This window comes from Populus alba, chromosome 16 (assembly GCF_005239225.2).
Source record: "Populus alba chromosome 16, ASM523922v2, whole genome shotgun sequence".
Lineage (NCBI taxonomy): Eukaryota > Viridiplantae > Streptophyta > Magnoliopsida > Malpighiales > Salicaceae > Populus > Populus alba.
Genome location: NC_133299.1, coordinates 13,132,547 through 13,160,463, shown reverse-complemented (window position 1 = coordinate 13,160,463; position 27,917 = coordinate 13,132,547). Strand labels below are relative to the sequence as shown.

The following is a 27,917-nucleotide window of genomic DNA, read 5'->3' as shown; positions in this document are numbered from 1 at the left end:
CAATTCAAAATATAAAAATAAAAAATAATAATTTTTTTAAAATACAAGTATAACTCTTATCAATTAAAAAAAAAACTGGGATTTTAAAAGTTAAGCGAGTTAGCAAGATTTGAAAGAGATATTCCAAGAATAGAGGCCGGAAGGAAGCTTCGCAGAAGCTGTCTAGGGTTCCACACACACGTGTGTGGGGCAAACATTAATTGGATGCGGCCCGTAGGAAATCTACCGTAAGGTTGCTGTTATCCAAGATTTGGAAGAGAGAATAAAACAAATGGTGCTGATGGAGTGAAGTGATGATGAAGAACCCGCAATAGATAGCTTGTTTGTCCAGTTTATTGAGAAAAGTTGGCATGCATTGATGAATATAACAACAAATTCTATTTTTATAGTTTGAATTAATCCAAAGAAAAAGAGAAAAATAAAAATAAAATCATGCCCTTTCAGAAAAACACAACCATTATCATGCCATGATGCATTTCCTCGAGCGATGTTGATGTGGAGTTTTTTCAGTGAAGCCAAGGGAGTAGGGTTTTTTCTTTTTTTTCTTTTTTTTTTGAGAAGAAGAAGAAGTAGATTGTCAAACTTGACTTCATATATAAAAAGGACTCGTAAAACATTCTCATAATTATTACTTTATTCTACAATTGCATGCCTACCCGCATAGATTAGCCGTCCGAAGGCTGGTGTAAGAACCTCCTCTCGAAATATTTTCAGTGTACCAGCTTGTAGACCCACCAAAGCCTTTCAATTGATTTTCTCCCGAGACGTGTTGAGGAAAACTTCCCAGTAGATACCTGACAAGTGTCACCACAGTCACAAATAAAAAAAAATATAAAAAGAAGAAAAATCAACTCTTCCGGCGGTGAGATGGCAACCGAGGAAGTAACTCTGAATAACTTCAACGACTGCTCGGGAAAACCAGAACGGAGGAAATGAGATTTCAGGTCGCCGAAGTTCCACCATAGATTTGATAACCTTCTCGAATGGTAAATATATAGGCCATTGGAAGGCTTAATCCGAACACTGTTCATGGGAAATTTCTTTCTACCTTCGTTGACTTGGCCTTTTCCTACCTTAATTATAACAGGTTGGTCACACATTAGTATCAAGAATTTCTTTATGTCAAGACGTACTTTTGCACTTTTTTTAAAAAAACTGTTTTCTAGGGCTCAGTTTCAAATAGATTCTCTGTTTGCTTTTTCTTTTTCTCGGTCACTTTCTCTTAAATTAAACATGTTTTTATACCTTTTTTATTATTATTTAAAAGAACACTAACCAACCACAATATAACACACAAATTAATTTGCAAGAAAATTATTTCTTATTGTCTTTTCTTAGAGTTGAACCCAAGATAGCCAGTAATTAATGGCATTAATTACTAGTATTATATTTCATCCAAGTCAAAATTAAGGTGATTTAAATTATAATATATAGTTGATGGTATCAAATATATATTTCTATATTAGTTTAATAACACAAGGGATCTATGTGATATCAATCTTTCAGAAAAACAACCATGTAATTAAATTTGAGCAATTGGATCCCCGATATGATAGGCATGAGAAACCCCTCCATACATAATCAACTATTTTTTTCATTAACTTTAATTTTAAAAGAATGAAAAAAATATTTGTCACACTTCTATTGATTCAAATTTCAGCAAAATAAAAATTAATTCAAAAAATAGTTAAACAAATTACTAAAGATTACTAATTTTATATAGAACAAAAAACCCTAATGGCGTTAGACATTTTTATATTTTAATTACTCATCTCATCTTTCATCACTAGAAAATCGGCGAAAACTAACAAAATTACTGATGAAAATAATTTCATCTTTATTTCTCTTGGTATATATTGATAGACAATTTCTGTCAATGATACAATTAATAAATACTGACGGAATACGATCCGCATTCAAGTTTCTAAGTGGACAATTTAATTATAAATTAGATTAGAAAAATGAATCTATATCTCATGTGGATAGAATATTACATGAGAAATGTTGCCCAATTTCAACATAAAATAAAAGGAGAGATTGTTACGTACATAACCTAGCTAGTCCATCATCTAAGATGATAAATCAACCAATAAAACTCTTACAAATAATTAAATTTATTCAAATAATTCATTTATAAATGATATTTAGAATCTTATATAATACTATCACATTTAATAGCACAATTATATTTAAGAAATAAAATATTTAATTAATGCACAAAATAATATTTACAAATTCATTGATGTTTAATATTAATTAATTAACTTGATATATTATCTTAAATAACAAATAGATTAATCTAATAATTTCTCAAAAAAAAAAAATCAAATTTATTCCTGGATGGGCAGAAGGGCATGGCATGCACAAGAGTAAATATAGATTAGGCACAGCTCTATGATATTTTAAATTTTATGGCTTATGTTTCTCATTTAATTAGGACGTAACTGGAATTTCCGACGGACTTTTCCTCATAAATTAAGCTGCACTCTCCTACGACGCCGTAACTGCAGTTTCCAAACCGGTAAAACACTATTAAGATCAAGGAAAAGGCATCGTATATTATTTATTCAATATATGTTAGCTTCTGCGCCGTAAACAGCTAGCCGTCTTAGCTCAGAGGTAGAGCGCATGGCTTTTAACCATGTGGTCGTGGGTTCGATCCCCACAGACGGCGTCGTTTGTCAAGCTTTTAACAATTTAGTTTTTCCTGTTTTTTATATGGCTTCAGAGAGAATACTTACGCTCCATAATGTTCAGTGATTAATCTTTTCTACAGAAAAATCATATTAGTTCTCACTTCATAAAAAGTATTTAAAATAGTTTTTGTTTAAAAATATATTTAAATGATATATTTTTTTAAATATTTTTTAAAAAATTATTTTCAATATTAGTATATCCAAACAATCTAAATACATAAAAAAATTAATTTTTTTTAAAAACACGATTCAACTATTCTTCTAAACACATTTTATATTACATGTTAGAAAATAATATAAATTATATATTGAAACATGATCTAACCATTTAAGCTATTAGATTAAAATGGTTCTTTGACATTGTATCAAAATCTTGATGACTGAATAATTACAAAGTCATGTAAAATCGTGCAGATTTCAAATTCAAAGGGTTTTTACTTGAAAAAATATATTAAAAAATAATATAAATTATATCTTAAAATCTTATTAAATAACTTTAATTATTAAATTAAATATTTTAAAAATACAAATTTGCCTGAATTTTCAAACGCTACTTTAACAATTTAGTTTTTTCCTTTTGCTCCCGAAACTTGTGTTGCTTGAGAGAGAATACTTGAAACTCCATAATGTTCAATGATTAATCTTTTCTAACAAAACAAAATCATATTAGTTCTCACTTATGTTATTATTATGATTTTAATTTGGAAGCATCAATTATATATTTGTTTAAGAATACAATAAAAATGTTATATGTTATGTTTTAAAGTAATTTTTATTTGAAAATGAATTAAAATAATATATATATATATATATTTAATTCATTTCTAATATTAATATATCAAAACAATCAAAATACACAAGAAAATCAAATGTTTTTTCAGAAATACAATTTAACTATTATCCTAAACACATTATATATTACATGTTAGAGAATAATGTAAATTATATCTTGATGGTTAAGATGGTTCTTTGATATTGTATCAAAATCTTGATGACCGAATAATTATAAAATAATATAAAATTATATAAATTTCAAATTTAAAGAATTTTAAATTAAAAAATATATATTAAAAAATAAAATAAATTATATTTTAAAACAACACCTTACCGTTTAAACTATTAAAAGAAAATGATTATTTAACATTACAATCAAAACAATCTTAAACACACCATGTTATCACAATCGCGTACGTTTTCAGAAAAGGGCCTTTCTTGTCGTAGGAAAACTTCTCTTATGGCGGGAGGTCTCAAGTTTGCAATAATAGAACGTTAACCCATAACCATGTTTTGAAGGGAAGTTTCCGGGAAGCTTCCTCCTACACCTCCTAAGTACGGCATGCTGTACCTCAGCCTTCTGTTTCGATGGTGATGTGCATGCATGAGATCTTTTCCGAACTCGAAGTCAACATCACACAATAATAAGAAATTGACATGTCGGTATATGTACTTTGTCAAAACAACAAGAACACAAACTCTCACAAGATTAGGCAGCGGATGTCGAGTTGAGACAACTCTACATTTCTCTCCCACCGAATCCATATCCTTCGAATTTGTTTTTTTAGTTGTAGATTGGTAGGAAAGATTGTCGAGGATTGATCTCGAGAATTCAAAAGTGTTATTATAATTATTTTTTTAAAATGGTTTTTACTTAAAAGTTTATTGAAATAAATTTCTTGTTATTTTAAAAATATTTTTAATATTAATATATCAAAACAGTTTAAAAATATAAATAAATAAATTTTAATAAAAAAATAAGTTGAATAGCACAACTAAACATAGTTGATTTTACTTCAACACCTTTCTTCTTCTTTTTTTCCTTTTTTGATAAAGTTGTTTGGAAAGTTTATAGCGATATGCTTAAAGATTCTTGACTTGTGTTCATTAATGCAAACTGGAAAAGATTATAGCAGAGTATCGAACTTAAATTAAAACCTTTGCAAAAGAGTTATTATAATAATAGAAAAATAGAAAAATAAAACATTCAATTTTTTTTTATCAGACACTGACAAAATTTTCATGCTGATAAAAACTTGAATATCCAATTTTCACTAAACTGATAAATTTTATTTTATGTTTTTTAATATAAAATAAAAATTTTAATGGGTTTGGATGGGATTTAGTGCATGACGTGGTGGATATATACATACACACGCACACTCAACTCCACCATTCAAAACACCTTTAGGATATGGTAACCTCTAAGCAACTCGAATGAGTGGTTAAGGTATTTTAGGATATATTAGCCCCATATAGGCTACAAAACATCTCCGAACTCTCAAGCATCCTAAATTTGGCTTATTCAAATTTTATTTTTATTTGCATTTATCGACTAAAATATAAATCTATTTTTCATCCCAGCCACACCATTGAAGGTGAGAGAGAATGCTAAGATAGATTATTCCCAATGTTTGAACATATATGTTGAATTTAAAAGATTCATACTCAAGGTATTTATCACTTTTAACTCTTTTAATTTTTCTACTGATGATTTGATTTTTAGTTTTGCTGGGAAATTCTTTAAATTATTTTTCATCAAGTAAAAGTAAGTGTATTTAAAAAAATTATCTATAAAGTATTTATTTCCTTCACAAGTTAAAATTTAGGTTCATAAAAATGTGAATTAACTTAAATGATTCAATACTTTTTTAGTGATTATTTATGGATATAGCTAGAATCTATAGTTTCTTTAAAATAAGCCTTATTAAGAAGAAAACCTAACATTAAGGTTCTATGTGGAGTTGCAGTTGAACTGGCTTTTTCATTAAATTTTAAATTTGTTTTATTTTAAATTAATTAATTATTTAATGTTTTTAAATTGTCTTAATATGTTAATATCAAAAATAAATTTAAAAAAATAAAAAAATATATTTTAATATATTCTCAAGCAAAAAATACTTTAAAAGACAACATCTATACAATATTTTTTAATATAAACTAAATTTCTTTTTCATACTAGTTAGGTAAATCACATCCTTTAAAATCATTACTATTCTAGAAGTGAAATTTAACCTACCTCTCCACTACCAAGCACTTGAATGGTATGTGATCGGATCATCAAGCATAATCACTTACATGGATGGCAAACTTTGAACCAATTTTGAGCACAAACAAACATGTCGACTAGTACTAGAATCAATCCTCCACCTATCAATACTTTTGAATCTGGCAATTATTTTCTATTCTTCGAAGTTTATAATTTAGTTTTCCTCCCAATTTTTTATTTCTATTAACCAAAAATCAATAATTCATCAACGTAATTTTCGTAAAACCGAAGAAAAATCTATAATTAACTAAAGAAATTATTGTATCCAAGTCACTGGCCTTTCCTGCCTTCAACATGAAAACAAAATACGAAATTTCGAGGAAGGCGCAGCAAGCTCAATATCTCTATCTATCTCTCGATATAAAAAATAAAGCATTCCAGCTCCTATTTATAGCAGTATTTCCCAGACCCTTTCAATAACACTAGGACAGAGAAGCAGAAGAACACACTCCACAGCCTGGCTTTACTTCTTACACTTAGCAATACCATTGGTTTAGTTTGTTGCGAACCCAACAATGGCCTCATTGCAGGAACCATGGCTCTTGGAGAATGGAAACCTTAAGGGCTCAAGCAAGGAGATAAGACATGGCAAGACTGCACACAACATGTCATCCTCGTCAATGCGCAAGAAGTCAGACCTCACTCTTGTATCAAAAGTTCGATGTGGAATGCTTAGAAACTTGTTAACTAACCTTCAAGAGGTCATTTTGGGGACTAAACTTACAGTTCTTTTTCCTGCCATCCCACTAGCCATTGCTGCTGATTGTTATGGCTTTGGAAGAGTAAGTATTCATTTCCCTATATATCAGTTTCTCTTAGGGTTTGCATAGTAGAACAGAAAGTTCTGGACACTTGTGAGGTGATCTTGATCGCTCGTTTTATGTGATCAAATCGTCTTACATGTTGATGGTGATTATCCAAATCATTTCTCAAATATAGAAATGATGATAGACTAATTAGAATTGATCGAGTAATCCGCGCAAATCCGAAAACTAAAGGAAAAATGGGTTGTTGAACTTGTGCTTGAATGCACCACCCCTTTAAAAACCTGCTGAATTCGTGATCATTCGAGTTATTTTGTTACATTCCCATATGATTTATTTATTTTGATAATTTTGAATCTCAATATTAATTATGCTTGCAAATATGGCCGTTTATAAGAGCTAAAAAAATGATAGAATTAATTAAATTTTAATCTGATAGTGTTTGTGATTTCATGTACGCAGCCCTGGGTTTTTGCTTTGAGCTTGCTTGGACTGACCCCACTTGCAGAACGTGTCAGCTTTTTGACAGAGTAAGGGGACTATATATTATAAACTATTATTTGATTTCTCAATCTTATAAACAAGCAAGCTGTACGCAGAGATTGGAATAAATCATTAATTTTCTTTCTGGTGTATTTTTCAAAAATTGCAGGCAAATTGCTTATTACACTGGTCCGACAGGTACTCAACCCCGCTATCTTTTTTACCTATCTTTACTATATCTCTGATAAATATTTCATATTTGGTGCTATGAAGGGAGTGGAAGGCGGTTTTTCTTGAGAAACTTAATCCATGGTAGCATAAAATATTCGAGCGATATAAGAGAAGCCAACATTTCAACATCAAATTATTTATTTAGTCATATCAAACTTAATTAATTAAAAAAATATGATGGGATAGAACTGCTTCCAAGCTTTCTCGTGATAAGAAAAAAAGTAAAAAATTAAAATTGCTTGGTGGTATATGATTCAGACTCCATGTGGAATACAACCTACCAACTTGAAAGATTTCCTAACTCTTCTATTGTCCCTACCATTAAAAAGCTTCTTCCTATGTCATTTTCTTGCAGTGATATGTCACTTCAAAAGAACGATGAATTCTTTGTGAGATTATATTATTTAATATTTTGAAAAATTATTTTAATTAAATAAATTAAATTATTATGAGATAAGATTTTAAAATATAATTTATATTATTTTTTAATAAATTTTATGGAGTAAAAAATTTTTAGTTTTGAAATTTATATAAATTCATATCATTTTATATTTGATCTTTATTTTATATAATAAATTGATGAGATTTAAATTTGTATTCATTAATTGAAATCTTGATTTATATTATTAAAAATATTTTTTTTTAATAGTGAACATGTTCATGAAAAATGTTTCTAAAGGCGTGGTGTGGTGATAAAGGGTTTAAAATCTGCATAGCAGGTCTTGAGTTCGAGTCCGAACGTGAACTTGTTGTAAGAGTTTAGGACAACCCGGGTTTTATTTGTTTACCTAGGCTCACAAAGTACGTTTTCTAGAGAATGAGGTTTCCTCGAATCAAAAAAATAAAAAAAGTGTTCATGAAAAAAACCTTGGTACTGGAATTGGGCTTGTCATCTCACGTCATACTTGCATGGAAGTTTCATAAGATTACTGAAGAAAAATGAAGGAAGCGTGAGATTTAATTCCTTCTAATCTTTGTTTTTGCAGTGGGAGGGCTCCTAAATGCAACATGTGGTAATGCTACAGAACTGATAATAGCTATTTTTGCACTCTGGCAACACAAGATACAAGTGGTGAAATATTCACTCTTGGGTTCCATACTATCAAACCTCCTCTTGGTTCTTGGCACCTCTCTCTTCTGTGGTGGCATTGCCAACCTTGGAAAGGAACAAAAATATGACAGGGTAAGCTAGCCGTTGTAATTTGAAATGTTCATCAGTTTTGAACTCTTATTCTTCTAGCTTTATCATGGTCAAAGTTAGATGATAACACTTGCATGGTTATAAACCAATGAACAGAGACAAGCTGACGTTAACGCGCTGCTTTTGCTCCTGGCATTGCTGTGCCATATGCTGCCACTGCTGTTTCGGATGTCTGCAGCCTCCGTTACCCTCACGGAAGTCCCAACACTGCAGTTGTCGAGAGTAAGCAGCATTATAATGCTGCTTGCATACGTTACATACATTATCTTTCAGCTAGTGACACACAGGCAACTATTTGAAGCGCAAGAGGTGATAATTAATCCTTATTCTAATTATCCTTTTTCCTTCTGAATGGTGTGAGCAAATTAAAATTCCTTTGAAGTTTCTGTCAAGTTAGATTCGCTGAGTTATTAATTGATTGGCGCAACTCTCCAGGAATCCGTGGAAGATGGCGATGACGTGCTTTCAGAAGAAACACCTGTGATTGGATTCTGGAGTGGAATAGTTTGGCTGGTCGGAATGACTGCTGTCATAGCCTTGTTGTCAGAATATGTTGTGGGCACGATCGAGGTAACTAAACTATCAAGCATCTTGTAAGATTACTGTTCTTAATTACTTCTAATAGTACTCCGGTATGAGCTGAGAAAATATGCCTCTTGATTCCACAGGATGCTTCAGAATCTTGGGGCCTTTCTGTCAGCTTCATTAGCATTATCTTGCTGCCAATAGTTGGAAATGCAGCTGAACATGCTGGAGCAGTCATTTTTGCTTTTAAAAACAAGTTGGATATATCTTTAGGTGTTGCACTAGGATCTGCAACTCAAATTGCTATGTTTGTGGTAAGTTTCATAATTAAAAACTCAAACGGTGTCTTTGACCTAACCTTCCTTCTCTCCAAAAGAAAATGATCAGTCTGACTGAACTTATACACCACAACTTTCTGCAGGTTCCACTTTGTGTAATTGTTGCTTGGATTTTAGGCATTGAAATGGATCTTAACTTCAATCTCCTCGAGACTGGTGCTCTTACCTTATCAATAATCACCACAGCCTTCACCTTACAGGTAATATATGTGATTAAGTATTAACCAAAATTACTTTTTAAGCGTATTAACAGCAGAATCTCCTTTCTCTTGCTCTAATTAATGAAAGAATTAGTATAGTTCATTCTGTGTATGCTAGTCAATTGATGCTCAAGGAAATTGCTTCCCCTTATTTGTTACAGGACGGTACTTCTCACTACCTTAAAGGATTGGCTCTATTGCTGTGCTACGTTGTTATTGGGGCGTGCTTTTTCTTAAACAAGACACCATTGAGTAAGAACTTACAACGTTTTTTTGAGGCTTGGTTAAGAATTTTGAATCTATCCCTTTCCATCCATTCTAAATCCATTCCATATCCAAAATTTGTATTTTCTTTTTGTGCAGACCATGGAAATGTCATCGATTTGGGAGTCAAGTCCGCAGCTGGATCAGTCATTGCAGCTTAAATTTGTATCATATGATCATGAACGCAGGGCTTGTCCTTCAGGATGAAGATTACAGCATCAAAACATCATCATCAACAGATTGAATGGATTCTGTTATTCTTTCATTTTGTTTCAAAGGTAACTGAGGAGTCAACACCATTGTAGCTTTATGAAGAAAGGCTACAGCATATATATGTAATGTATAGGATTTCTCAGGGTGTTTTTCGCAACCGAGTTTTTGTTTCTTGAGCCAGTATATATAGAAGCTGCTGGCATATGGCACAGGGGTTATCTTTACTCCTGTATATATCAATCTAATAAATAAATGGAAATCATTTCTTGTTTGTGCTTGCAATTTGATTTCTCTATATTGACGATGATAATTTTAGTGTGTGTGTGTGTGTGTAGAGAGAGAGAGAGAGTGAGAGAGAAGCACGTGACTAACTCCCATTCATTCTTTAGTTAATTTGTGTGGTTTTCCAATTTATTAAAATTGCGAATTAATTTATAAAATTATATAATTTTATGAGACAATACATGTTTATAGTGTTAACTTGGTATAAAAACTTAAAAAGTATTGAAATTGTACTGAAATTATTTTGACTTGGTAAAATTAGTTAATATCGAGCAAAAACGTGATTTTGATCTCAAAAACGTGAATTTTTCATACTTTGGGTTTATCTCATTAGCCATGTTCAACGCAATTATTTGTCATTTTTATGAATTACAGAGGAGGTGGCAGGCAACGTTGCTAAAAACATGTCAATGCTTTTGTATATAAAAGTTTATGTTTGTTTTAAGTTTGTTGATTGTTGGTTAATAAAAATTTATGAAAATCAATAATATATTTATTGTATTTTTTAGTTATTTGAATTATATATAAATTTTTATTTGTTTTTAAGATATTTAAATTATTAATGAAAAAAATATTTTTTTATGATTTTACTATTTATTTTTACAATTCGAGTTTATATTATATTTTTTTAAAAGTATATTTTTAGCAATGTTGTTCCAAACTATGTATCTTGCTTGGTGTTGAAAACTTGAACTTTTGGTAATGGCACCAACTAAGTTTGAGGGTGTTTGAAAGTATGCTAATTATTGTCTTTTAAAATATTTTTTATTTGAAAATATATTAAAATAATATTTTTGTTTTATTTTTAAAAATTATTTTTGATATCAACACACTAAAATAATCTGAAAATTAATTTAAAACATAAAAAATAAAAAAATTAATTTTTAAATAAAAAAATTTAAAAAATATATTTTTAAAAAAAGTATTTTTAAAATACAAAAATAAACTCTATTATTTCGTATGGTCTGGTGCTGTAATAGCTTCTGGACTATAGCCAGGGTTGAAGTTTTCGTAATGGCACCGACAAAACAAACCTTGTTCCACTTTCACCCTGGTCCAGTAAATGGGCCTCATGAATACGCGTTCGGCCTGTTATAGTGGAGCTATGCGTTGGGCAGACCAATTGCTGAGATTTTATATTTTTTTTTCTTTTTTTATATATTCCAAGAAAAAATAAATATACATGACCAATTGATGACAAGTATAATGGTCAAACTTGTATTAGAAAAAAAAAAACCAGTACAGTGTATTACTTAGACTCGGGAGCATGAATTATTTAGTTTATTATTCTAAACATATATTAAAAAAAGTTATTTAAAAAAAATAGATTTCATACTTATTTTAATTATAAGCATGACAAACTTGTACTCAAAACTAAAATTTACATGCTTATAAGAGTATATTCAAAATTATATTAGAGATTCAAATACAATATAAGTCTGCGTATTAAATATATAAATTATTTTTGTTTAGATTAAAATAAATAAAAAAAGAAATTACTTGTTGAAATATTTAAAAATAATAATGCTTTTATTATTATCAAATAAATTTTTTATTCTTAAAAATAAAATGAATTTAATCTATTTTTAGAATTAATTAATTAAATTCAAATTAAATATTAGAATTGAATTAAATTTATAATAGAGAAATTATTTCAAATAGCTTGTAAATCATTAATAAAACAAATCCACACTACTCAACTTGCTTAAAATCCCAAGAAATCCCTCTTTTGACTTTTGAGTTTGCTCTCCTCCCTCTCTGCAACAACCTTTATAGTTTCTACCTTATCCCTTCTCTACCCCTAACAAACTCTCAAAGTCACCAAATCATACCATGAGAGACAAAGAGAGGGCCATTCTCTGCTTCCAGACGTTACCAAACCTGAAAACCACACACTGCTCTCTCACGGAAACCACGCACCACCGCGAACCTCTGTGGAGAAACGCGCAATTCAGTTGCAGAATCCGGAGTGATGGACGCAATGGCAGTTTTGGTAATTTTGCTTCAGTCTCAATGACAGAGAATAAGAAAGATAAAGGAAATGAGTTCGCGCCGAGTAAGGCTCAGCTATTGAAGCATCCGTTAGCAATACTGGCTTTTGTCCCGAGAGATGCTGCGATTTTTGCCGCTGGAGCTGTCGCTGGTGCCGCCGCGAAGACCGTCACCGCTCCGCTTGACCGTATTAAGCTACTCATGCAGGTGTTCTTTTTAAGTTTCTCTGCTTTCGGATTTTATCACGTGTTTTTCGTGGTGATATTTTTATTCTGTAGCAAACGGTATCGTTAGTGTTTGCTGTTTGGTTGCTGAGAAAATGGAATTTGAGTATAGTGAAATGTAGGATCCGGAAAAAATGTAAAATAAAATTTTGCATTATTTTTAAATGTTTTAATAATTGATAATTAGGAACATTATCAATAAGATTAATCAGTATTAATTTGATGTGTTTGTAGATTCATGGAGTGCGGGCCGGGCAGGAAAGTGCTAAGAAGGCAATTGGTTTCATTGAGGTGTGTAGCGAATGTAATGTGTGTTATGTTTTGAAGTTTTTTATCGAGAAATTTTATGATTATGGAACTGTAGTTCAATTAGCCGAGCATGGATTGAGCCTTGCCTCCCTTGTTTATCTTAATGAGGTTGCTTATTGGTCAATGAACTGCAGGCGATAGTAATGATAGGGAAAGAAGAGGGAATCAAAGGGTATTGGAAGGGAAACCTCCCGCAGGTAGTTGGCGGTTTTTCACTTTGATGAATAATTAGGATTTGATTTGTTTTCCGATTTGGGATTTATGGTGAATATTTCAGGTGATTCGGATCATACCTTATAGTGCCGTCCAGCTCTTTGCTTATGAAACTTACAAGGTAATCCTAGTGAAAATGTATATCAGCAAGTTGTGGGAGAGTGTTATAAGTATTTGGAATTATTATTGTTTGAGGCATTTGGTTGATTATTTTTTGTGTGTGAATTTGTAGAATTTGTTTAAGGGAAAGGATGGCGAACTCTCAGTTATTGGCAGACTTGCAGCAGGTGCTTGTGCAGGCATGACATCTACTTTTGTGAGTAATTGATCAGTGGAAATGGAAATGAAAATTTTCATTACATAGCTACCTATTGGGATTTAATTGGTTATGTCAAGGATACTGTGTTTGCTTAAGGAGGTGTATGAATCTGTTTCCAAAAAATTTTACAGTGTGCGTAGACATCTAATTCTTTGTATTACTTTTTGAAAAAGTAATGTGTATTCAGTACTACATGCATTTGTATCTTAAAATCATCTTACTGTTTACATTTGTCCAGGTAACATATCCTTTGGATGTCCTGAGATTACGCTTAGCAGTTGAACCTGGGTATCGCACTATGTCTGAGGTGTGATATTGATTACTAGAATACTTCTTATGACAAGATAATCATTTATGAACAGAAAAGTGTTGATTATTTGTCCAGATTGCGTTAACAATGTTACGGGAGGAAGGAGTTGCATCATTTTACTATGGTCTCGGGCCTTCTCTTCTTGGCATTGCGCCATATATTGCCGTGAACTTTTGCATTTTTGACTTGTGAGCCCATTAATCCTAAAGCTTCTTTTATCTATCTATTTATTTATTCCTTTATGGAAAAGGATACAAACATAAAACAAGTGTTGGATACTGCCCTCTTTGAACAACAGGGTGAAGAAGTCATTGCCTGAGAAATATCAACAGAAGACTCAATCATCTCTACTGACAGCTGTGGTGTCTGCCGCTGTTGCAACTCTCACTTGCTATCCTTTGGATACAGTAAGAAGACAAATGCAAATGAAGGGTACACCTTACAAATCAGTTTTGGATGCCATTCCAGGTAAGTTGCACTAACAAATAAAGTACAGATATGCATGGAGATATTTATTGTCCCAGAAATCACCATAAAAGCGTTCTAGTAGCATGGACCAAGACTCAAACATATATGAGAGTGGATATTGTATTGGCTAGCCCAGACATCGCTTAAAACATTTAGTTCTCTCTCTTTGAGTGTAGGCATGGAAAGTGGCAAGGATGGTCCTGCAATTAAGAAAGGCTTAGATTGCAAGTGATACTAACATCAGCTAAAGAAAAGGACCATCAACTACATATCAGACTTTCTTGCTTTTCTCATTTATTAGTGCTAATGTCATCTGATCATTGAGCCCATCATTCCCTCCACAACATTCCAACTTTTAACCTCTTGACTCTTGAGCCCCAAGGGCAACAGTAGTTCAAGAAGAAAGAGCCTTAAATCTGTTCATGTCCTAATCTTAGCCCAATGCCAGGGCAATGTTATTTTTTGTTGAAAGAGCTTTTTATCTGTATACTCACTCATAACATGCTAGGTGAAACTTGATTACAATGCCTGGTGAGCTGCAATCCTTTCTCTGAAATACCCTTATTTTGGAAATTATAAAGTTATAGCTAGGTGAGCTTCTATCCATACTTCTCCACATATAATTAAAATGAAAACAAGTTTTTGGTTTCTAACTGGATCAAGCTTCTCAAACACCATGCTCTTGAATTTCTTAATATTGCAAGGCAGCTTACCCATTGCTCATATATCAACTCTATATAGAGCTCCTAGGTCTTATGAAATAATATAGCCTCTTCAATTTCATGTGGCTGTAGCCCTTGTTTCAGTTGTGTTGCATGAATCCTAATGGCTCTTGGGTAAATTTACAAGTCTTGATATAGGCTACATATCTCAATCTAATCAGAATTTTCTCATGTTATTAATTGCATTTTGCAATTTATTTTGGAGACTGATGGTTCAAATATAATGTGCTCTTGTTGATGCAGGGATCGTGCAGCGTGATGGAGTTATTGGCTTGTATAGGGGTTTTGTTCCCAATGCATTAAAAACCCTTCCAAATAGCAGGTTCGCTTTCATTCCCTTTTTTATTTTTTGATATATGCTCTTGGAAAATCCTTCAATATGATGTCTTGCTTCATGTGAAACTGATGAGCTTCTGGTTTTCTTTGATCTGGGAATAATTGAGCATTTGGTAGTTATCTGAAATGCATTAATCAGATCTGGCATAGAAAATCTGAAAAATCTAAGATTATGGATCCACGTTTAAGAATAACCATGCAAAATTTGGTTTTGCAACTCATAGACACTAACGATGCCCAAATGGTGCTGGAATAGTGAAGATTATTTGGTTCCTGTGCATAAAAAGATATGGGCATGCAATGAGAAGTTGTTGATTTCATAAGAAATTTTTGCCTTGGCTGACATGAATCTACTTTCCTCTCTTTCTGCTGCAGCATTAGGCTTACCACTTTTGATATCGTGAAGCGTCTAATTGCAGCCAGTGAGAAAGAGTTTCAGAGAATTGTGGAGGAAAACCGCCAGAAACAAAGCCAAGTTGCCAATAATTGAACCATCCTGGTAATGGATTTCTTTGTATTGTTACCGACCATCATTGTTCCATTAGTATTTTTGTAACAGGCATTGCATTGCGCCAGAAGTACATGTTTGTGCAGGAATTATGGTTTTGCCGTTATTGTGCCTGCCTGATTGGTTAGGATTCTTTGCTGCCAATAAGCTTGTGCAGGGCCTATTCTTTTCGTAAGATGGTTAGGTGCTGGTCAGGCTGTTCTTTTAAAGATGTTAGGGTGCCACTGGCAATTCGAGCTTGTAACATAGGTCCTGATGATTTGTTATATTGATTGCCTGATTAATGGATGATATTTTGTGCACTTGAGGATCTTAATAGTAGTGTTTTCAGGTTTCCTAATAGCAGAAACAACGTTCTCTGCATACAGAGTTGCACAATTTTCTCAGAGCACCAGAGGGGGCATGGAACTGCAGAAATCTACAAGAGCCTTTGATTTAATCAGCGTGAGTAACTTTAAGAAGTGGTAAAGCAAAATAAAAATAAGTTTAGGGAAGGCAACTTTATGTCTGCAAAATAATTGCAGTACTGAGATCCATATGGCAAGGTTTTCAATGTCATTTCCTACAGCTGAACTTAGTTTGAGAAGGTTCTCATGGCATGCTTGTTTTTATTTTATTTTTTTATTTTTATTTACACTAAAAACTTAAGGGAAGAGAATTAGAGAAAATTAGACTAGCTAAACTTAAAAGAGGAAGAATTAGAGGTTTACTAGATTTGTGTCTCTCGAAAGCCGGGTCAACATAAAAAAATGTGTAAAATCAATGTTTTTAAAGGAAAAAAAAATATTTGAGACACGGGTCATACATGTTAAATAAGATAGATTAATTCAATAACAAGATTAACAAAAGGCATTGATAGTAAATAAAGTAGGAAAAAAAATTAGCAACAATAAACTATAAAAAATAAGCTAGCAAATATCATACTCGGAAGAAGGAAGAAAAGCTCGTTGAAGACTCGTTGTCGTCCTGCTATGAACATTGCACCACAATAAAAAAAAGCTTGCTAAGACAATTCTAATGTTACTGTAAAAGGTTACACAACGACATTGAAAGAACAACAACCTAGAAAGCAAATAAGCAAAATATTATAAAATTAGCATATCATGCTTATATTTAATTAGTTAATTTAATTTAATTTAATTCAAAAACAAGAATTCTTTTAAAAAGCTAAATTTAACAAAGAACGACAATAAAAAAAATTCAAGAAAACTCAAGTTATTTTTAAAATCAGTGAAAAGTCTTATAGAAAACAAATAAAAAAAATATATCCTAGACTCTAATTAAATAAATATTGAAGAATAAAATTGAAAAAATAAGAGTTTAAAAAAAAAGAAAAGAAAAAAAATCAAGCAATACTGAGCGAATCTTCTAATCCTGAGTTAATTTTCTAAACTTGCAACTAGTGAAATCCTAGACTAGGGTTCAACCAAGAAACTCCTTTCTTAATTAATTTAATTTTGAATGATGAAATTAGATATAAAAAATTTTTGCCAAAGTAATACAAATAGAAAAAAAAAATTAAAGATAAAATTTGATATAAAAATAAAATTAAATGTTAAGGGAAAAAATTAAAAAATAAATTCAATTAAAAAAAGAATTCAAAACAAAATAAATAGCAATAAAAAAATTAGAGAGTAAATCTGACAGATGAAAAAATTTGAAGTATGATGAAATTGAAAAAAAAAAATAGTAATAAAAAGAACAAGGATTAAATATGAAGAAAAAAAATTAAAAGGTTGTTTTGAAAATTTATAGTTTAAACGTAAAAATCAATGAGAAGAGAGAGGAAAAAAAAATGGATTTTTGATGCCAAAATAAATGTTCGTATGCCATAAGTGCCGCTTAGGAATAGAGGGGTTGTCAAGACTATTTGACTATTACCCTAGCGACCATCATTTGGTCACGAGATCATCCTATACATGTCACCTGAATAAAGTGGCTCCATTTCATGTGTAAACTATTTTTTTAATAATATTTATATTTATTCAATTATAAAAGCATTTCTCATCCAGCTTGATAATAACAAAAAATACTAAGATGAAAAAAAAAAAAACCCTTAAAGCCTGTCAAAGTCTTTTTTATTTTAAAGGCAATATAATTATTTTATTATGCTTTAAAAAATAAAAATTCTAAATAACCACCAGATGTCAGTTCAATATTTTTTGTTTTAAAAATAAATTAATAATTTCATGTGCAAAAATATATATAAAAAAATGCTCTTATCCTAATAGCCCCTCGTAGCCAGACCAAATATTTTCGGTGACATGGATAAAATCATAATTTTATTATTATAATCATGGTGAAGATGAGTATAAAGCTATGGCATTAAAAACACCGTTTAGTTTTTTCTTTATGTTCCCTATGCATAAACCTCTTTGATCATTGGAAATAATTTCATGGAAAATGAGCTTCATATCGTAAAAACTATTAAGTAGCAGAAAATTAGAGAATTCTCTCTGCATTTTGGGGTTAGGTTGGGGATTTTCTTTGGTAACCTGTTGAAGCTCAAATCTGGATCTTTAATGTTCATTCCCCCCCCCCCCCCCCCGCCCCCTTGAAAAGATCCAGACGCTTCCGAAACTACATCCAAAGGAGAAGCATTTTCTTGTCATGAACCAGCAAAAAACAGACTTTGAGGTCTTCGTATCATTCAAGGAGGTACTCAAGAGAAAAATAAATTGGAATGATTCATGCCCTCAGCTCAGTTAAACTTCTTAATTCCACGCAAGTGGGAGTTACAAGTATGTCGTCAGCTTTCCCGTTCTGGTTACATGAAAACTGGAAAATTTATGACAGGTTCAGTTCTGAAGGTGTCTTTGATCATCTTGCACGATGCCTACTGGAGATGGAAGCTAAGTTTGAGCATTTCATCAAGCAGCTGGATGGGAAACACATCAAATAAATCTGCAGCTCCCTCGGGAAATCTCCGTCGAAGTAATGGGTCCTGTTTGATTCTCAGACACCAGCAATTGGATTGTCATTTCCATGGTTATTATCAAGAGCCCCCTCCAGCTGTGCTTGGCATGTGGTCTATCCACCAGAAAAGACTTGATGCTTCAGAGATGGTCCAGCTGCATGTGTGCTTGAAAAGAAATAGAGATTTGCGAGCAATTTTGCCAGGGGAGAGGGTTCGAAGTTGTTGGCTAGCGGGAAGGTTATAGTTGACTGAAACTTGCTCACCGCCATTGTCAACTACAGGAAAGCTTGCTTGGTACGGATCCTACTAGAAGTGCAAATTCAGCAAATCACAAGGTCAAAAGCCAAGAAGCTAACAAGGTGTTGAATGAGCTTGTTGAGAGGAATTGGGGCAATACCAACTTAAAGTTTCAACACATACAAGCAGGCAGCAGCCTATAATCAAATAATTAATGTGCAAGAATGGCTCACTCAACCCAACTTGGGTCTAAGGTTGATGGTATAATTAGGCAGTCTTGTTTGAAAAACTTTACATGCGCTATAATGAGAGATAGGTGGCGGCAATTAATTTTAATATTATAGTAATATTTTGGTAGAATATAATTGGAGTTTCTATCTTTTACGATGAAACTAAGAGGAAGACATTTAATTCCAACATTATAACATTATAAGAATATTTTAGCAACAGTAATTACAAAGATTATCATGTTTATGAGAGTTAAAGTTGGTAGACATTTAAGTTGATTTTGAGTTGATTTTTTAAAATATACAGTTTTATGATAACAAGTATAAGTTTTTATCCGACCATTTAATCGGGTTGAAATTGATTTTCATGCTTAATTATGAGAGTTAAAGTTGGCAGACATTTAAGTTGGTTTTGAGTTGATTTTTTAAAATGTACAGTTTTACACTAAGTATAAGTTTTATCCGACCATTGAATCGAGTTGAAATTTTACTAGAAAATTCTAGAAGTCTACTTTTATATATTGTTTAAAATTTCATAGTAATAACAAATCAGGAAAGTTTTGTGATAAGATCCAAAAGTTATTGTACGGTATTTATATTAGATTCCTAATTGATTTAAAAGTTTTTTTTTTATTTTATTTAGAATTTTTTTTTATTTTTTCAGTATTATTTAGGACATTTCTTATCTATTATAAATAAGAGTATTTAGCTTGTGTTTATTTTATTTTATTATAGATTTTCATTTCATAGTAATGTTTGTGTGTGTGAAGAAAACTCATTTTTTTAGTTCTTGAAAAAACTAAAAGTAATTTATCGAAGACCAACTATACTAATGTTTTCTTTATACTTTTTATTCGTGTTTCACTAATTATTGGGAGGGGTTCAAATTTTAATAGTGTTTATGTCTGGATTCAAAATAATTATTATGTCACGCTTTTGTGATTTGTGTCGCCAGAAATCAAAGTTCAACAAATTAAGCTTAGTTTGTGCCCAATATTAACTGCACTTTCATGGGGTGCGGACCCAAATTGTAGGAAATTAAGCGAAAATAATCGCATGTTCCAGTAGTAGTAGTTGTTCTTGGATCATTCTGGTAAAAGCTGTGGTCTGGATTTCTTCTAGTAGTTGTTCATGGATCATTTCTTTAGTCTGGATTTCTTCTAGTAGTTGTTCATGGATCATTCTGGTAAAAGCTGTGGTCTGGATCATTAATCAGCACCTTCGTAATTTCATTGTCAACACACTCGTTTCTGTGTCAACCAAATCAGACTTATCTCCTTCTTTGTAGATTAATTCTAGGCACTACTATGCTTCTGCAATGTGGAATATATAATTCACCACCACCATGCGGGTGTTTAGCATCTGACCTAGCTATTTCTGGAAATTTGTTTTAATTAAATAAATTATAGACAGGTAAGAAATTAATTTTTAAAAAAATTATAGTTTTTCTACTACAAGAATGTTTTGTTTTTCTAGATTTAATTTCTGGTTTACGGTGGCTTATTAAATATTGATAATAGTAATAATTAATTCTTCAACTTTTTATCTTCTATAATTAACTATAAAAAAAAAGTAAAAAAAAAAATTTCTATTGAATAAAAAATTAGTATGCATTTAGCTGGTGGTGGTCTATGAAAATTTGGTTTTCGATCTCAAGATTCAACTAGAATCCTGTCAAAAATTGCATGCCCCCAAGCCAGATAAGCATTTGGCAAATTCTCACAGCTTACACGGCGTATAATATGAATAAAAAACATCACATTTTTTTTCTGAAAAGGCTGTGTTTCAATAATTTGATCTCTAACAATGACTTCCCTCTTATAGGCTTCTTATATTATAGTAAAAAGTTTTAAAAAAAAACTGGAAAACAAAAGTAATCTAACTATTGAATAAAAAATTAAAACTATTTCTATTAAAACTTATACATATTAACATGTTTGGGATATATAAAGTGTTTATAATTGTATGTTATTAGATAAAAAAATTTTAAATTTATAATTTTATCTTACGTATCTAATTCAATTTTCTTTGAAGTATTTATGATTTTTTAATTCTAAAACAACAATCAGCATATCAAAACAATATATATATAAATTAAAGCTAAAAATAATTTTCAAAGTAAAAGTAGTATGCAATCCCAAACTCCACCTAAACAAAACATGTCTTTATCCTTCATTTTCAAGCGAGTTAGTTATCTTTCTTTCCTAAACTATTTTTTAAGACTATATATATAGTTGATGTGTCGGCGATACAACCAAATGGTTTCATCTGCTGCCAATGGTTTTCTTTTGTTTTTGCCTTTGGAATGATTAATGGGAGGCTGGAATGTCTTTATCATTAAAATCAATCATTCAATAATTACCTTTTATCTTCTTTTTTTATCTCAAATATTAATATAATGATTATATTATATTCGAAGGTGTTTTAAAATGCGTGGGTTAAAAAACAAATACTAAAGAGAAAATTACTCTTTATATATCCTTTTGAAATTAAAACTTTGAGCAAGATAATATTTTATTTTTTATATTTTTAAAAATTCTATTTTAAATACAGAGTCAACTCTAATTTTTTTTTTTTTAAAAGACCAAAATATTCCTATTTTTTTCCCATATCTTCTCCTCCTCTCTCCCTTTCTCCTCTCTCTTCACTTATCTTTCTATAACAATCATCTCTTCTCTCTCTTTAAAATAAGATTTAAAAAAATAGAAAAAAAATATATCAAAAATTTATCTTCCAGAATTCAACATATATCAAAATGCTACTATTCATAATTAAAAATGGTTTTGTTTCTAAAAATAAAGAGCTATGTATAATGATGAGTATGGTTAAAAATAGTTGAATTAATGGCACGATGATAGGTTTTATTGGATGATTAGGCATGGTTAAAGGAAGTTAGGCACATGCTAGAAACGTGGCGCAAATTAGGTTCTACAAAAATTTAATATTTTGGATCATTTTTATACGCTGATATTAAAAATAATTTTAAAAAAATAAAAAAAAATATATCATTTTAATACATGAAAAGCATTTTAAAAAACAATTATAATCACACCGCACTTTCAAATAAAAAAAATTGACTCATTAATTGTTCATATAACATGATGAGAACCGAAGCAAAATGTAATTTTATAAATATTTGTATTATTTTAGTAGTGATTGTTATTTAAAATATTTTATTTTTAGAAATATATTAAAATATTATTTTGTTATTAAAAAAAATTTAATATTAAAATAATTTAAAAATAAAATTTAACATGATGAGAATCGAATTAGAATTCCATTTTGTAAGTGTTTTTATGATTTGAATAGTGATTGTGATTTAAAATGTTTTTGTTAGAAGTATATTAAAATAATATTTTGTTATTTTAAAAAAATATTTTTAATATTAAAATAATTTTAAAAAATAAAAATAAAAATTTTAAATAAAAAAATAAAAATAATTTTTTAAAAAAAACACGTTTCAACGACCGCATTTCAAAAAGAAGAAAATATTGAAACCCTGCTATCAAAATCATGCTAGCTTCGGGATTGTCAAAATAGGCAAGTGAAGAGCGACTCATCGGCTTGGTGTCTCCTCCTTTAAGCTAGATAAAGCTTATCGATTTGGTCCCCATCCCTCGTCATGGTGGGTCCTGTCGAGTCATGAAAAAGTCTCTGTCAGGATTGGTCCATCCACGCGCCTCCTTATAGAATTTGCCGGACAGGTTCATGTATTTGGATCCGACCATGCTAGAACTAATTAAGAGAGTGGGGGTATGATTTGACTCTGACTTTTGTAATTTTTATTGTAGCCTTTGAAGCCACTTGCTTCGAGGTTGTCGGATAATTACTATGATTTTTAAAATAATATATATTTTTTTATTTTTAAAAAATTATTTTTAATATTAATGAATTAAAATACTAAAAAATATTAATTTAAAAAAAAGTTTAAAAATTTAAAATTATTTTAAAACACAAAAATAAACAAGGCTGATTTAAAATATCAAAAAATATTAATTTAAAAAAAATTTAAAAATTAAAATTATTTTAAAACACAAAAAATAAACCAGGCTGAATCGTAAAGTTGAGATGATGTTTGGAATTTTAGTTTATTTAAAGTTTAAATTTTAAAATATTTTAATAAGTTAATATAAAAAATAAATTTTAAAATATATAAAAAATATTTTGAAAAATAAGATTTTATTCTTTATTGTTATTTGAAGTTAAAATTGCTGCTGGATGGATGATTTTAGAGATTTGATTTTGACTAGTGTAATGCCCATAGTTTTCATTAATGAATGTGGTAGGGATGTATAGCCTCTTGCAATGGACGACCGGTTTAGACAAGTAGCAGGAAAACAATGGGAATGGTGGGAAAGTCATAAAAATATAATTATTTATTTATTTTTACTCTTATCTATTCAAGTCACCTGGAACTTATCCACAGGGCTCTCATATCCATGCTCTAAAAATCATTGAAAGTTATTTTAAATTTGCATTAATCATCTAAAAATGTTTAATATTACTATTTTAAAAGAAGTTAATAACTTCTATTTAATTTAATTTGAGTTAATTAGTTTACTAGCCAAGTAAAATTAATGCTAATCAAGTTGTAAATATATCAGTTAAATCAATAAAATGACATTAAATCAACTTCTATTTAATTTAATTTGAGTTAATTAATTCACTAGCCAAGTAAAATTGGGAGACCATTTAATATTGTAATAAATTTTATTTATTTTCAATCATAAAAAAATCATCTAGGTAGTTCTTTTATTTTTTATATTTGGATTCATATAGATTTTCGAACCCTAATTTTATAGAAGTTAAAATAAATTATTTTTTATTTATGGAGACATGTCTTTTTTATTTATTTTACATATAACAATTTATCTCATAATAATTTTAACTAAATATATATATATTTTTAACATAATTTGTTAAATCACAATTAATTTCTTTATTAAACTTATTTTTTTAACCAAAATCAGAAAAGCTATATAAATGTCAAATACACACTTCTAGGTTGGCGAGTGATTCTTCTTAATCATAGTTTTGTAGAACCTTTGGGTATAATCTGGTTCTTTAGTGGGGTCCATTTAATTTCCCAATGCACAACAAAATCATAAAAAAGTGGGATCCATATTTAACGGTTGATAAAGCATGCATATATGCCACGCGTCATAAGATGCCAGACTAAACATCAACCAAAACGCAAAACGCCGCCTTCTTTTGTAACAAATAATTGTAATATTAAATTGATTTTTTACATAATTTCAAATGATTTTAATAGGTTTTAGAAGTATTTTTTATGTTTTAAAATTTTTTTTAAAAAAAAAATTAAATATTTTTTATTTTAAATTAATTTTTTAGATATTTTAATATATTAATATTAAAATTAAATTTTAAAAAATAAAATAAAATATTATTTTAAAAAAAAATTTAAATATAAAATACTTTAAAAATCAAGCTTCACTGTAATATAATATTATAAATTTTAAATATTTATTTGTTGACTTTTGTTTTTATGAAATATGATATTTAAAAATCATCTTAATAACTTTTCTATTTAAATATATATTTTTATATAATAAAATAATATACATTAAAATTATTCAATAATCCACATATTATTTTCATAATATAACTCATATTTTTGTAAAATCAAAATCCTAATATTCCGAATAATTTCTCAATACCTACATATAAATTATAATAAGCAGAAATATGAGGAAGCAGGTAGGACATAAATTTCGAGGCAAAAGTAAGGGTAATAACGTGATTATACAAGTACACTCTACATTCTTCAAGCTTCCTGTGCTTATAACTTTATAAGCCTAGGTTAGGTTCCTAATGACCTGAACTAATGAGAGTGACAATTACGTGCGCACCAAGCGACAGGAACACTTGCTCTTCTTTTTGCCCCTCTTTTTCTCCCTTCTCTCAACCTCTCTGTGCCCTTCTCTACCTGCCAACAGTCATAAATTTTTTATTTTTTCTGGGTTTTTGTTATTGTTATTGTTATTGGGTTTTCTTTTGGAGATAATTTCAAGGTTGTTTCTTTTTCTCGTTGTTTAACGTGAAATAAGGAAATGGGAAATTTGTAATGGGTGGTTTTTGAAGGAGTGGTGGATTTTTGGAAGATAAAAAGAAAAGGGAGATGAGGAAATCGTTTAAGGATTCTCTTAAAGCTCTTGAAGCTGATATTCACTTTGCCAATACTCTGTAATTTCTTCTCTCCTTTTCTGTTTGTTTTTTTTTTTTTTTTTTTTGTCTTCACCGAATTTGGTGAGATGTTTGGGATTTCTGATCAATTGAATTGATATTTCTTTTAGGGTTGATGCATTTGTTTTGATTTCTGGATCCTCTTAGCTGATTTTCAAGTTTTGATTTTTTTTCCTCATGACGTGTTTGTTCGTGTCTGTCAGGTCTTTTGTTTTTTTTTCCTGGATATTTAGTGGGCTGGGCGGGTAGATATCTGTTTCATTGTGTATAAGGTATTTTATTGAGTGGAACATTATGCACTTTTTTACCTCTAATTTAAACAATTCTGGCGCATCCCAGAAAATCAAAGTATATAAAGGTTTAAAGGGTAGTACAAGCAGTGGAAGTTGATATTTTACATGCGGCCCTTTTTTATTTGCTTGTAATTAGTTGTTACTTTTTGAGGCATTTATGTCAATTAAGCTGTGGAGTTGAAAAAATAATTCTAAAATAAAAGTTTTGGTTTTTGTTGAATTTCTCTCATGGAAAGTTGAGTTCATGATGCTAATTTGTGACACAGGCACTTGATAGTTATTGGTTATTGAGAGCAAATTGTTTAAGGCATTAATGGGACAATGAATCAAAACCCTGCTAGTTGAGTTGCCTTCTTTTTTAAAACAGAGTATGAGATTTTTGTCCAAACTCTGCTTTTCGTACCATTTGCCGTTCCGGATAGGTTGCTCAATCAATGGCTGCCTGTCCTTACCCTTGCCAATGCAGAAAGTTTAATAAGCTCAAGACATGGTTATTAACATGTTTGTGGTTATAGAATTTTCTGCTTTGGATAATCTGTTCCTGTTTGTGTGTGGTTCGCTATCACTATGCCTTGAAATATGATATATTTATGTGTTTTTGTTGTGATGCAGGGCTTCTGATTATCCTAGGGAATATGATGGTGCCTGCCTTCAAATGAGATTATCCTACAGCCCTGCTGCCAACTTCTTTCTTTTTCTTGTCCAGTGGACTGATTGTCACCTAGCTGGTGCCTTGGGATTGCTTAGAATTCTTATATACAAGGTAATTTGCATTTCCTTCGCTAGTTTGTTGATGTTTTTAGTGGCCAAGAGTCCATTTCTGTATGCTTAACCCCCTTCTGCCTGCAGATGTTATTATAGTAAAAAACAAATGCTGCCTTATCCTTGATGTATTATTATAATGTTGTGTCACAGGCTTATGAGGATGGAAAGACAACCATGTCTATTTATGAAAGAAAGGCTAGCATAAGAGAGTTTTATGGTGAGGTTTAAAGAAGTCAGTAACTTTCAACTGTATGCAACACAATTTTTGAAGCTTGCTGTATTTGGTTTATAATTTATTCTCCTTGAACAAAGATACCAGCAGTCTTATCCTAGCATGATCTTTTATTTTTGTGCTTACAGGGGTGATATTTCCTTCTTTATTGCAACTTGAAAGAGGAATCACTGATGTAGAAGACAGAAAGCAAAGGGAAATTTGTGCAAAGTACAAAAAGAAAGACGAAATGGACAAAGGAAAGCTCTCTGAAATTGATTTAGAGAGAGAGGAAGAATGTGGTATTTGCATGGAGATTAATAGCAGAGTTGTATTGCCCAACTGCAATCATGCAATGTGTATGAAGTGCTATCGAGATTGGTAAGTTAACTTCCACACCGCAAGCATGTTTAGATGTATGCACAAATAATCACAAAAGGGGACTCCATTCAAGGTATTTAGCCAATAATTTCACGCAGCGAAGTCCTCTCTTAAGTTCTACATGATCATATCCATATGTTTTCAGTTTATAGTTAATGAATCTGCAACTCCTGAGTTTTAGTATTTTTCCCCATTGAACACCTTCTCTATTGATGCTTGTACAATATCTGCGCTGTATGCACAGGGGATGAAAATTGATAAATACTCAATAAAGCTGTTTTGTACATTTTGATATTCAAAACGTTGGCAATCTCATTTCATTATTCCACAGAAACTACTTTTTTTATGGATCAACATTTTAAGGCATCAATCTGTGAAGTCGTCTTTTTATGGGTATTTTTTGTTTACTTCTCTCAACATATAGAATTCATGTTTCTTGATCATATATTGCTTAAAAAGATCGTTCCCTGGCAAATGATTAGGCGCTATCTTCTTCTGTAGTCGTTCTTGCCTGCCAAAAGCATCTTGTCTAATATGGTCAGGGATTGGATTATTCTGTCCAAATCATCTGTTTTCTGTTCTTGTAAACATCAATTAATTAGAGCAGTGTGTGCTTTTGGTCCATGCTGCTTCATGTTTTGGTAACACAGTAAGTTTGACTCGATGTTCTAACATCTTGCTGTGGTTGCTTCAGGCGTACGCGCTCTCAATCATGTCCTTTCTGTCGAGACAGTCTCAAGAGAGTCAACTCAGGTGACCTTTGGATCTACACCAGCAACAATGAGATCATTGACTTGTCTTCAATCACTAGACAGAATTTGAAAAGACTGTTCATGTACATTGATAAGTTGCCACTCATTGTTCCTGAACCAATGTTTGTTTCTTACGACCCTCGTTACCGGTGAGGGTCTGGAAAAGTTTGCATAAAGTTCCGGTTGCTTGTATATGATTCTTACATCCCCTCATTCAGCAGCACACATTTTAACATTGTATATATACCTTGTCATTCTTAGCACGGTGTGGTTGCTATGATTTTAGAAA

The 27,917-nt window shown here is 30.8% G+C and overlaps 3 protein-coding genes, 1 long non-coding RNA gene and 1 other non-coding gene across 13 annotated transcripts; 4 read left to right on the top strand and 1 right to left on the bottom strand.

The window, feature by feature from the left end:
- Positions 1 to 380: 380 nt before the first annotated feature.
- On the bottom strand, positions 381 to 1,067 carry LOC140954667 (uncharacterized). The gene is made up of 2 exons (XR_012168108.1): positions 876 to 1,067; positions 381 to 794 (listed from the first exon to the last, which is right to left on the bottom strand). It is a non-coding gene; the product is annotated as an uncharacterized lncRNA (long non-coding RNA).
- A 1,535-nt stretch (positions 1,068 to 2,602) lies between these two features.
- Positions 2,603 to 2,674, top strand: TRNAK-UUU (transfer RNA lysine (anticodon UUU)). The gene has a single exon. It is a non-coding gene; the product is annotated as a tRNA-Lys (tRNA).
- Positions 2,675 to 6,142: 3,468 nt separating this feature from the next.
- On the top strand, positions 6,143 to 10,240 carry LOC118037468 (vacuolar cation/proton exchanger 3). The gene is made up of 10 exons (XM_035043465.2): positions 6,143 to 6,521; positions 6,966 to 7,033; positions 7,156 to 7,184; positions 8,204 to 8,400; positions 8,515 to 8,727; positions 8,854 to 8,988; positions 9,087 to 9,257; positions 9,365 to 9,481; positions 9,643 to 9,733; positions 9,845 to 10,240. The coding sequence occupies exons 1-10, from the start codon at positions 6,255 to 6,257 to the stop codon at positions 9,904 to 9,906; spliced, it is 1,350 nt and encodes a 449-aa protein (XP_034899356.1). The 5' UTR covers positions 6,143 to 6,254; the 3' UTR covers positions 9,907 to 10,240.
- A 1,688-nt stretch (positions 10,241 to 11,928) lies between these two features.
- Positions 11,929 to 16,227, top strand: LOC118037467 (probable envelope ADP,ATP carrier protein, chloroplastic). Of its 8 annotated transcripts, none has more exons than XR_004685607.2 (12): positions 11,929 to 12,439; positions 12,691 to 12,747; positions 12,900 to 12,962; positions 13,043 to 13,099; positions 13,211 to 13,294; positions 13,536 to 13,604; positions 13,683 to 13,795; positions 13,906 to 14,075; positions 15,041 to 15,119; positions 15,509 to 15,632; positions 15,790 to 15,890; positions 15,973 to 16,227. XR_004685607.2 is itself a non-coding variant. In XM_035043463.2 (11 exons), the coding sequence occupies exons 1-10, from the start codon at positions 12,074 to 12,076 to the stop codon at positions 15,621 to 15,623; spliced, it is 1,173 nt and encodes a 390-aa protein (XP_034899354.1). In that variant the 5' UTR covers positions 11,929 to 12,073; the 3' UTR covers positions 15,624 to 15,632; positions 16,010 to 16,227. The 8 variants fall into 8 exon arrangements, 4 of the variants coding, with proteins under 4 accessions (XP_034899354.1, XP_034899351.1, XP_034899352.1 ...); XR_012168114.1 differs by having other exon boundaries at positions 15,728 to 15,890; XR_004685606.2 differs by having other exon boundaries at positions 15,710 to 15,890.
- Positions 16,228 to 24,820: 8,593 nt separating this feature from the next.
- LOC118037466 (E3 ubiquitin-protein ligase AIRP2) lies at positions 24,821 to 27,917 on the top strand. Of its 2 annotated transcripts, none has more exons than XM_035043456.2 (5): positions 24,821 to 25,226; positions 26,132 to 26,282; positions 26,435 to 26,501; positions 26,645 to 26,876; positions 27,571 to 27,917. In XM_035043456.2, the coding sequence occupies exons 1-5, from the start codon at positions 25,162 to 25,164 to the stop codon at positions 27,779 to 27,781; spliced, it is 726 nt and encodes a 241-aa protein (XP_034899347.1). In that variant the 5' UTR covers positions 24,821 to 25,161; the 3' UTR covers positions 27,782 to 27,917. The 2 variants fall into 2 exon arrangements, with proteins under 2 accessions (XP_034899347.1, XP_034899349.1); XM_035043458.2 differs by lacking the exon at positions 24,821 to 25,226 and adding an exon at positions 25,277 to 25,498.

Excerpts from the sequence above, each read along its gene's own strand:
- LOC118037467 (XM_035043463.2), top strand. The coding sequence starts at position 12,074 with ATGAGAGACAAAGAGAGGGCCATTCTCTGCTTCCAGACGTTACCAAAC. Across the intron at positions 13,295-13,535 it reads CAGGCATGACATCTACTTTT|GTAACATATCCTTTGGATGT; the intron begins GTGAGTAATTGA and ends ACATTTGTCCAG. Across the intron at positions 13,796-13,905 it reads AACTTTTGCATTTTTGACTT|GGTGAAGAAGTCATTGCCTG; the intron begins GTGAGCCCATTA and ends TTTGAACAACAG.
- LOC118037466 (XM_035043456.2), top strand. The coding sequence starts at position 25,162 with ATGAGGAAATCGTTTAAGGATTCTCTTAAAGCTCTTGAAGCTGATATT. Across the intron at positions 25,227-26,131 it reads ATTCACTTTGCCAATACTCT|GGCTTCTGATTATCCTAGGG; the intron begins GTAATTTCTTCT and ends GTTGTGATGCAG. Across the intron at positions 26,877-27,570 it reads ATGAAGTGCTATCGAGATTG|GCGTACGCGCTCTCAATCAT; the intron begins GTAAGTTAACTT and ends TGGTTGCTTCAG.
- LOC118037468 (XM_035043465.2), top strand. The coding sequence starts at position 6,255 with ATGGCCTCATTGCAGGAACCATGGCTCTTGGAGAATGGAAACCTTAAG. Across the intron at positions 6,522-6,965 it reads ATTGTTATGGCTTTGGAAGA|CCCTGGGTTTTTGCTTTGAG; the intron begins GTAAGTATTCAT and ends TCATGTACGCAG. Across the intron at positions 7,034-7,155 it reads CGTGTCAGCTTTTTGACAGA|GCAAATTGCTTATTACACTG; the intron begins GTAAGGGGACTA and ends CAAAAATTGCAG.